This window comes from Martes martes (assembly GCF_963455335.1).
Source record: "Martes martes genome assembly, chromosome: 9".
Classification (NCBI taxonomy): domain Eukaryota; kingdom Metazoa; phylum Chordata; class Mammalia; order Carnivora; family Mustelidae; genus Martes; species Martes martes.
Window position 1 is genome coordinate 120,178,725 of NC_137896.1, and position 9,514 is coordinate 120,188,238.

General features: G+C 51.1%; 1 protein-coding gene across 1 annotated transcript in view; it reads right to left on the reverse strand.

Moving 5' to 3' along the window:
• EFR3B (EFR3 homolog B) overlaps positions 1 to 8,220 on the reverse strand; it is a gene marked incomplete at its 5' end in the record, with an annotated part of 84,400 nt that extends 76,180 nt beyond the window's left edge. The window contains one exon of the mRNA XM_080814695.1: positions 8,136 to 8,220. Within this exon, the coding sequence (XP_080670821.1) occupies positions 8,136 to 8,220 (85 nt within the window). The remainder of the gene's footprint in view (positions 1 to 8,135) is intronic.
• Positions 8,221 to 9,514: the final 1,294 nt, after the last annotated feature.

The window sequence follows — 9,514 nt, forward strand, 5'->3', positions numbered from 1 at the left end:
CAGAAACAGGAGGTCCTCCTGCTAAAGAAGGTCTCCAGTCTCTGTTCTCCTCCAGGCCAAGCAGTGACCGTGGAGCACGTCTTTAAGAACGCTGCCATCTACGCATGTGTGTGACTCAGTGGTAGTCGTGACAGCCTCCCTCTGCTCCCCTACGTGTCCCTCTCTCTGAGATGCACGCCCGTGCCTCCTTGGTTCTCATGCCATCATGGGCTCCTGTATCCTATCTTTCGGCCTCACCAACCTGCTCTCCTGGCTCCTTTCCTGCTTACTTATCCACACCTAGGGCTTTCCCAGGGGCCTTTCCCATAAAACAAAACAATGATGAAGGAGGTAAGAAGGGTGGCCAGAGGCACAGGCTCCGACTCAGGAGTGAGGCCTCTCAGTTTCCGTGCTGCCTGGCTTGGGCCCAAAGGGCAGGCTCATCCCCTCCCAGGGGTCCCTCCCTGCCTTCTGCACTCCCCTGCATGGCCAAAATTGACATGTGTGAGTCTGTGAGGTACAGCGAGCTCTGCAAAGGAAACACTTGGATTCTCATTCAGAATATTACAGGGCTGGTGCTGGGGCAGGGAGGGGGGGGGAGTCCACACTCCACCGAGGTTGAAATCCCAGCCCTATCACGTAACTGTGTAGCCGTGGGCAGGTGTCTAAACCTCTCAATGCCTCCATGTTCTCATTTCTAAAATGAAAATAATAATCCCTAACATAATTTGGGGAAGATTAAGTCAGTTAATACATAAAAAGTGCTTAGACGACTAGCTTGGCACATGGAAATGCCCACTGAAAGGAAACTACAATAACAGTAATTGTACTGCGATTCAAAACACATTTAAGGCTGAAGTACGGAGAGGGTCAGGAGTTACAAAGATTAGTAAAAAAGATGACACTTAACTTGGGATTCACTCCTTCAATCAAGTTTTCCAGCGCCTTACTCTATACCAGGCAGTGTCCTATGCCCTAAAGAGGCAGTGGGGGAGAGAGAAATGAGTTCCCCGTTTACATGGAGTGGACAGTCCAGTGGAGAACAGACAAGAGAAATACTGGAGGGGACATAAACTAAGGCACATGAGCCAGAGTGACCAGCTAGCCTCCCTAACTGTAAAGTCAGGAATGTCTTCTCCAGGGAGCAACGTCTCTGAAGGTTCACGTTCATCCTTGGGAGGAGAAATCACATCTGTGAAGTGGGACAAGCAGAGAACAGAGCCATGGACAATTTCAAGGTTGGGAATCAGAACCCACAAACTTGCATTTGGACAGGACTCGGGTACCCTCCAGACTGGTATAGAGCAGATTAAGAGAACTACATTTGCAAAAGAAAAATCTAATTTAGACCAATATTTATGAAATACCTCTTCTCTTTGGAGGAACTCCGAGGATTTTCTCTCAGACCTTAGCATCTCAAAAAGCTGTTTGGGGCCTAGGTAACTGAATTTAAAAAAAAAAAAAAAAAAGTCTGCAGATGCTGTGACTCTTGCAAATGACTTTTCCCCTCTTTTTTGGCCTACAGGAAGCTCAAAACTGAATTTCCTGTAGAAAATTCAAAACTGAATTTGCAACAGGGCCTGCAACAGGGCCTGCTGGTATGCACTTTCTTCCCCGCTGAAATAACTTTGTTCCCGGCTTTATTTTTTTCTGTATAATTCTTAGATTTTCCTTGCTTTGATCTCTTTATTTATTGTAGTGCACATGTGTGTACATGTGTATATGTGTGTGTATAAAGTATAGGCTCCAAATCATCTTTAGAACAAGTTAGATTATAATTTTACAGCACGAAGTAATTTAGCACTTACTTTAAACTATTCTCTTTATTTCTTAAAAAAATTTATTTTTTTGAGAGAAAAACTGTTTTCTTTTTTTTTTAAGATTTTATTTATTTATTTGACAGACAGAGATCACAAGTAGGCAGAGAGGCAGGCAGAGAGAGAGAAAGGGAAGCAGGCTCCATCCCAGACCCTGGGATCATGACCTGAGCCGAAGGCAGAGGCTTTAACCCACTAGGCCACCCAGGTGCCCAAAAAACTGTTTTCTATATGTGCTTATATAACCCATATTTATGTAGCAAGAGAATTTTTTATGTTTCAGTTCCCCTCCCCCCATCCCCACCGCAGTCCTACTGCTTTTTCTTTCTTTCTTTTTTTTTTTTTTAAAGACGCAAACATTTCCCACTGAAAATGCACAATTGTTAAGTGGTCCAAAGCTTTCTCACTCCTTCGGCTACTGCCTGTGGCTACAAGAACTGTCTCTGCTTTTCTTCATTTTCACTTCATTCCCCACCCCCATCCCGTTCTGCACAGTGCCCCCAGCTTCATTTCCCAAAACAATCAACTTTGCCAATCCGCCTTTTGGCAGTTTAAAATCTTCAATGGCTCCTAAAGCTCCCGGAGATAAGTGAAAAGCCCTTATCTTGACAAAATCTCCATCAAGCCATTCCTCACCTAACCTCTGCCCAAACCCAGGGATCCCGCCCCGCCCCTAATTCTCTCTGGACGGGTCTTCTCTTTCCCCACTTCCTTGCGCGTTCTCACACGCCCGTATCCCTTTCCCCATCCAGCCTTCAGACCCCCTCGAAAGTCCTCACAAACAGCTCCACCTGGCAGTGGTCTCTTCCACCTGGAGATGCTGTGGGCTGAACAGCTAATGAGTCACCCCTGGGTCCTGCAACACTGTGCAACTTTACCGAATCTACCCTTGTATCATTTGCAGTCTTGCACGTTTTACAACCTGGTTACCTACTGAAATAACTCAAATAATTCCATCTTCTTGATGGAAAGGACTTCTCTATGTCTTTGTATCCCCCTTGGATGCCTCGCGGAGTATCACATGTAGCTGACACTCCAGAAATCGTTGACAATGTCTATCCATTTCCCTTCAAACACAAAGCATAGAGCAAATGACAGGCAAGTAGTTAAGATCTTCAATAAATAAGGCACTCACTTGTTTGAGAATTCACTAAAGTGCAAATAGTTAAAACACGTATGAAGTGTTTGACCACTAGAAATAAAGAATACAAGTTAAAATGATACAACTTTTCTATCAAATTAGCACAGGTAGGGGGGAAATCTCAATATTTAATGGTGTTGAGAGTACTGGGGGTTAGGTACTCTCATAACTGCTAGTGGGATTGTAACTGATACAAACTGAAAATAATTTGACAATATGTAACAAATATTCTAAATGTTCATACACCTTGATCGACCCATTTAGAGAGCTGCTAGGGAAATATTCTAAAATTCAGAGAAAGCTTTGGTACCCTTCCCAGGGTTATAATACTGTATGTACAACCTAAATGTAGAAGGAAATTATACTTCCACTCAGTGGACTGTAACGTAGCCATTAGAAATGGCAGCCATTAACCTGGGTGGGGGGTGGGGGAAGGAATGCTTATATTCCAATGTTAAAGTAGAAAAAAATGCAATATAAAATTATGTAAAATGAGTAATTCCAACCACACAAACAAATGCATGAAGGAAAGATATCAAAACAGTAAAAGCAGTTATACTTGTTTATAGTTTACTATGTTTTCCAGATTTTCTAGAAGGATTGGATGACTACCAGGAAAAAAAATGCTTTTCAAATTGGATTTTCTTTCTTTCTTGTTTTCTTTCTTTCTTTTTGTTGTTGTTGTTGTTGTTGTTGTTGTCTGATATAAGGAACAGGCTCACAAGAACTGGTATCAGGCTTATGGGACATACATTTTTGTTTCTCCCTGGCTTTTTTATTAAGACACAGGAGAGAGTTGAGGAAAGGGAAGGAGAGAGTGGGGGCAGCATTCTCATCCTGATTAATCTCTGCAGTGAGATGGGCGTGCGTTGTCATCTTTGCAGAGCCAGGAAACAGGTTCAGAAAGGCTCAGGTCCAAGGTTACCGGAAGGGCAGAGTCGGGGTTCAGACCCGGGCTATGGGGCCCCCCGGTGCTCCCTCACCCTCACACCACAGGTAACCCAGCCAGGATGGGGCAAGAAATCGCAAGGAAAAGGGCAAAAGATGAGTACAAAATCCTAGTGGTCATTCATATGATGGTATTTTTTAAAACATTGGTTTTAGTGTGTAGGATTGTGGATGGTCTTTTCCCTCCTCTTTTTTCTAGACTTTCTGTAAGGTAATATTAAGGTTTACTTTCATACATGTGCAAAAAGAAAACTGCGTTTGGATTCACTGAACTGTGAGCCGCAGGGAGATCCCGCCCGCTCCTGAGAGGACTAAAGGAGTTGGGTGGCGGGGAGGTAAGGGGAGGCAGGGCACAGGGCTCCTGTCCCAAGCCAGACACTGCACCATAGGGCTGCAGGAGCCTCGAGATTTGGGGGAGGAGGTTGCAACCCGTGTGCGTGCGTGTGCGCCTGTGCGTGTGCGTGTGTGTGTGCGCTGTGGGAGTTGCCCACGACGGGAGCAGCAGGAGCTGTGGAGCTCTCTGCAACAGTGAGCCTTACACCTCCGAGGGAGTCAGCCCCACCCTGCGGTTTCTCCATGCCATCCACATGGGTTGCACACGTGTGTGCTGTGTCAGGCATCTTTCCAGAAAGTTGTCCATCACGGCTCACTTCCCTACAGTCTACATTCTCAACCACAGAGCATGAAGAAAGGCAAATGCTGAGGACGAGGCAGGACCCGGAGGTGAGCAGCTTCTGTTCTAGAGGGATGGGGCTCTAGGGACTGTATGGGGTTCTGGGGAAATCCTGTCCAATCGCTCTCCACGGCCTCCACGGCCCATTCCCTTCATCCTGGAGGGTATCGTCTCTCAGAGAGCTCTGTCTCACCTCAGTGGTTAAGTGGGACACTCCTAGGCAGGACGTGGTGGCTCCACCCCAGGAGAGAGGAATAGGGAAACTTAGTTATACAATTCCAACACAAAGAAACATTAAGAGGGACCCTTTTCTTTCCAGAAAATTTGCCTACGGTCTTCCTACCCCAGGACCAAGTGCTTTTATTTTTCCAGCTCCTTTATCAACCTCTGTTCTAGGTATAAACAAGACTGTGGGAAGTCCCCCTTTGGAGAGCCATTTCCAGAAAGTGACTGGGATTTAGGAATGAGTGTATGGTAAGGAGGCAGTGGGGGTGAGTCTTGAGCGGCTGTTGAAGGAAGATATCTGTGTGGCTAGGCTGGGGCAGGAGGTGGTGCAAACAGCCATCCCACGAGCTGGCAGAGAGGAAGAGAGAAGAGTAAATGCCCGAGAGGATCTGAAGGGCCCAGGCTCTCGAGCAACCTGTCTTGTGAGTGCAGACCCTCTTGACGTCCTGTTACACCCACCACCCAGCTTCGAGGCTCACCACAGACTCAGGAGGTATAGACGGGCACCCCACCAGTTTGTACCGAGATGTAATTCCAAGAGAGGATCCCACTTGTCTGCAGTCACATAGCCATGAGCTGGCTCTTAGACGGAGATGGGCTGACCCCAGTTCTAAGATTTTTTTCTGCCCCAAATAGCACTGTGTCCTCTAGCCAAGACAAGGGGCCCTTATTCTCCCATAGACAGAAGGAAGGGGAGCGAGGAGACTGAGGAATGCAGAAAGACTGAGCTGTCAGGGGCTGAGGTAAGGTGAGGAGGAGGGAAGAGGGGAGCTGGGGGAGGTCTGTCCCACATCTCCAAGGAGCTGAGAGGTGGCAACAGGAGTCAGGTTTTACAAATTCAGAGTGGGATCAAGTCACCCAGGTGGGTGGTCAAGGGACACTTTCACCTAAATTTTAGGTGACTTTTGGCCATACATGGGGTCTCACTGCCCATCAGCCAATAACATCCCTCATGGCATTTTCCTAATGAGCATTTACCCAGGGCTTTGAGGGGAGAAGGGCACTGAGCCAGGAAGCCTGTTTTCATTTCCTCCTGTTCCACCTAACTGTGTCACCTTGGGCCAATCACTTGGAAAATAGGGGAAAACAAGAACCAGATATAAAAAGTCTGTCCCGGTGCCTTCCCAACCTCTTTATCCACTTCTTTTTTTCATCACTCTCTTGACTGCTGGAGAGAGAATGATTACAAGTATCTCATGGACCCTTTCTTTTCACGACACGCAAGAAAACACTGAAATCCAGACCACTGAGGCCTCCCTTTGGAGAGTTGCCTCCCTTTCACACCTCCTAAGACAAGGCTTTGCACTAAGCGAGACTCAGTAATAATCTCCCAACCAGCACTGGCACGACTTCCCTTTGCTGCAGGCAACTGCCCAGAGGATTCTTTCTTTATAATCTTTCTATGAATGATTTAGGAGTAAGTGCCATCTCTGTTTGCAACTGGAGGAATAAAACCATAACAGAGAAATGAAAAAGCTGTGGTGTATCCAAAAATAACACCCAGATATGTTGGCTTCCCAGTTCACCTCTCTGTACCAATCAGTTCTTCCTTGATCTACTCCACACAGCAGAGGCAGACTGGGACCCCCAATGTCCAGATACCCGGGATCAGTTATGAAACTGTCTTAGAGTAAAGGCAGAGAGGTGGCCGAGCAGGACTAGGGTTCCTAATCCCCCCCCCCCACCCCATTCTCATGGGCCCGGTCCTAACTCCTTCCCCACTGCAGGTGCCCTGCAGTCACGTGCTCTTGTCAAGTGATCTGCAGCGCCAGCCTGCACACTCTGCAGAAAAGAACAGGGGGGGAAACAGAAAGAAAGAAAATAGGGCTTTTTCCTGGGAACCTCACAGCCTCCCAGCTTATAAAAGCTTGTTACCTCCCAGCTTATCCACCTTGTTACCTTCCTGCAGAGTCCCCACTGGCCGGCAGAACACGCTCTCAGAGCAGCACCCCCACCCCCCACCTTTGGTGCATCCAAGAGAAATCATACTCGCGGAGGGGGATCTGCTGATGTCTCCACCTGGTTCAAAAATGCAGATGTGTGACCACAGGACAGGATAGGACACTGATGGTAGGGCTGAATCTCTCTCTCTCTCTAAATAGAGAGGCCCACTGACTGCGGAGCCTTTGTACCATGCTCAGCTTCCTCTGCCTCCACCAAACTTTGTGACTCATGATCTGTGTGCAGAGTGAGGCAGCTGAGAGGGCCTCAGGGGCGGGTGAAATTGGGAACTTGCTCTTCTCCCAACACTCACCCCCTAGGTGCCATCTGAGCCCCTACCTGGCAGCAGGGGTGGGAGGTGAGCACAGCTCCAGTGTTTTGGCTGATCCTAAATAGCTGTTTGAACCCGGGACCTGGGTCCTGATGGACTTATGTCCATTGGGATCATCTCTCTCTCTCTTACACACACACACACACACACACACACCTCAGCTCATAGCGTCTGAGGCTCTATAAGGCTGTTGATTCCTAGACTGGTCTGGGTCTCCAGTGTTCCATTCATTAGAGATACAATGTGAGACCCAAAGTGCTCTCTTTTCTTCACCCACACTGCCTCCAAACCAGAGAAATGCCTGGCAAATTTTTAAAGCGGAACTGTGCATCAGGAGGGTCTGGCTAACTGTTGCACATCAGTTGAGGGGATGGTTGGGGAAGGGAGAAGGAGATGTCGGGGGTGGGGGGTGGTGACAGCCAGAAGGTGGCCGACTCCCCAGAGCTGCGCTGTACCCTCAGCAGCGTCTCCTCCCTTCATCACTGAGGAGGGCTAATCTGGAAGTTAGGGAACCTGGGACCCGCGGGCGGCAGGAGTGGACAGAGGCCACGTCCCTCCAGGGACGGCGACAAGAAGCTCCCAGAACTGGCTCGCGCCCCAGCCCTCTGCACCGGCGCCGCCCCCCTCATCCTCGGAGCCCGGCGCAAGGCAGGCAGCGAGCTCTCCCCGAAATCCCAGACCGGCTTCCCGCATAAAACTCCCCAGCGCAACCCGCTTTTGTTAATTCTGCAAATGCTGTCACACGGCCACCTCCACCAACGCTCCCTGCCTGCTCGGCTCCAGGGGAGACCCGCTCTCCCCACAACGCAGCCGCTCGAGTCACTCCAGCCCCCCGCCCCCTGACGGACCACCGCCCACCCGCCCCACGCCCGCACACGACCGGCCCGAAGGACTTCCGAGGACCCCAGGGTCCCCGGCCTCAAGCATCTTTGTCCTCTCGGCGCAGCCGCGCGCGCACAGAGCGACAGAAAGAGCCCAGCCGGGTACCGAGTCCGCGCCCCCTGGCCTCGCCGGGCCCTGCAGGGGGACAATGGTCCGCGCCCCGCAAGTTTGCGAGCCCGGAGGCAGAGCCCTCCTTACCGTACATCTCCGCGGGGCGAGCGCCTCCTGGGAGGCCGCGTCGCCGTGTCGCCTGCAGCCAGCCCCGGCGGCGCCTGCCTTTCATTCACAGCCTGGGCGGCGGATGGCGGCTGCCGGCGGAGGCCGGGGCGGGGCGGGAGCGGGAGCGAGGGCGGGACGCGGAAGGGCCGGAGCCGGGAGCCCCGCGCCCATTCAGCCGCCCAGACTGAGCGCGGCCGGCCTGCGCTCGGGTTGCTGGGCAGGGCCGCGCCGGGAGGGGAGGAGGCTATGCTAATGAGACGTACCTCCCCCTGGCTCGGCCACTGCCAGGCCGCCCCGACCCCCGGCCCCGCCCCGCCGCGCCCCGCCCCAGGCAAATTCCCGCCCTCCGCCTGCTGCGACCCCAGCCGTCTCCCCAGAAACCCCAACCCCAAGATGCGCCCTTCCCAGCCTGTCGCTCCCAGGTCCTGGGCCGCGCGTTTTCCAGCTGCAGCGTTCTTCGGGGGAGTCGCCCACCCAAATTCCCTGCCCCTGTTGGAATGCGCAGGTCGACAGCGGACATCGCCGCTAACCCTTGGGCCCATAGGGTCAGCAGGGACTCCCGAAGCCGCAGGTGTACCCCTCCCCACCCCCACCCCCGATTTGTCCAGGATGCGTAGGCTGAGCCAGGGGAGGCAAGGATGAGGGACTAACTCTCCTCCCTTTCTAGGCTCCCTCAGCGAAGCCCCGTTCCCTAATTAAGAACTCCGCTGTGGCCCTCCCAGTCAGCTTCTGGCTACCAAAGAGCGTCCATCCTCCGCCAGGTACGCGGGAAACGTACCCCACCCCACCCACCCCCTAAGTGCTGCAGGAAGCCCGCTTGCATAATTCACACTTTTTGCGCCCAGGATCCTCTCTACTTGTGCTCCAGGCCGACTTCACCCTCTGTGACCGTGAGAGAAACAGAGGGTAGGCAGAAGGCTCCCGCCCCACACCCTGATGACACCTTCTGGCCTAGCCCGTGGCTTCCCTAAGGCTTCTCCATCCAGCTTCCTCTGCGTCTCACGCATTCACCTGGCCTTCCTTCCAGCATCTATTCCTTAGTTTCTCCTCTTATCCCATGGTTGAGGTTTTTGTCCCTAATATATTCTACAAGTCGGAGTGAAGGAGGTAACAATCTTAAAGATGGTGTGATGTCTCCTATTGTACAGAAGAAGAAACTGAGGCGGTTAATTTGTGTTCTTCCTAGATACTGAGCTGTGTGTCCGCAGGCCAGTCATCCACCCTCTCTGAACCTCAGCTTCCTGCAGAACTATTGGTAAGTTTATATAAAACCTACGTGAAAGTGCACAATGGGCACTCACACAGTTATTTACTTTCTTTCCTTCCTCACCCAAGGCAGGGAACAAAACTGGAGGGTT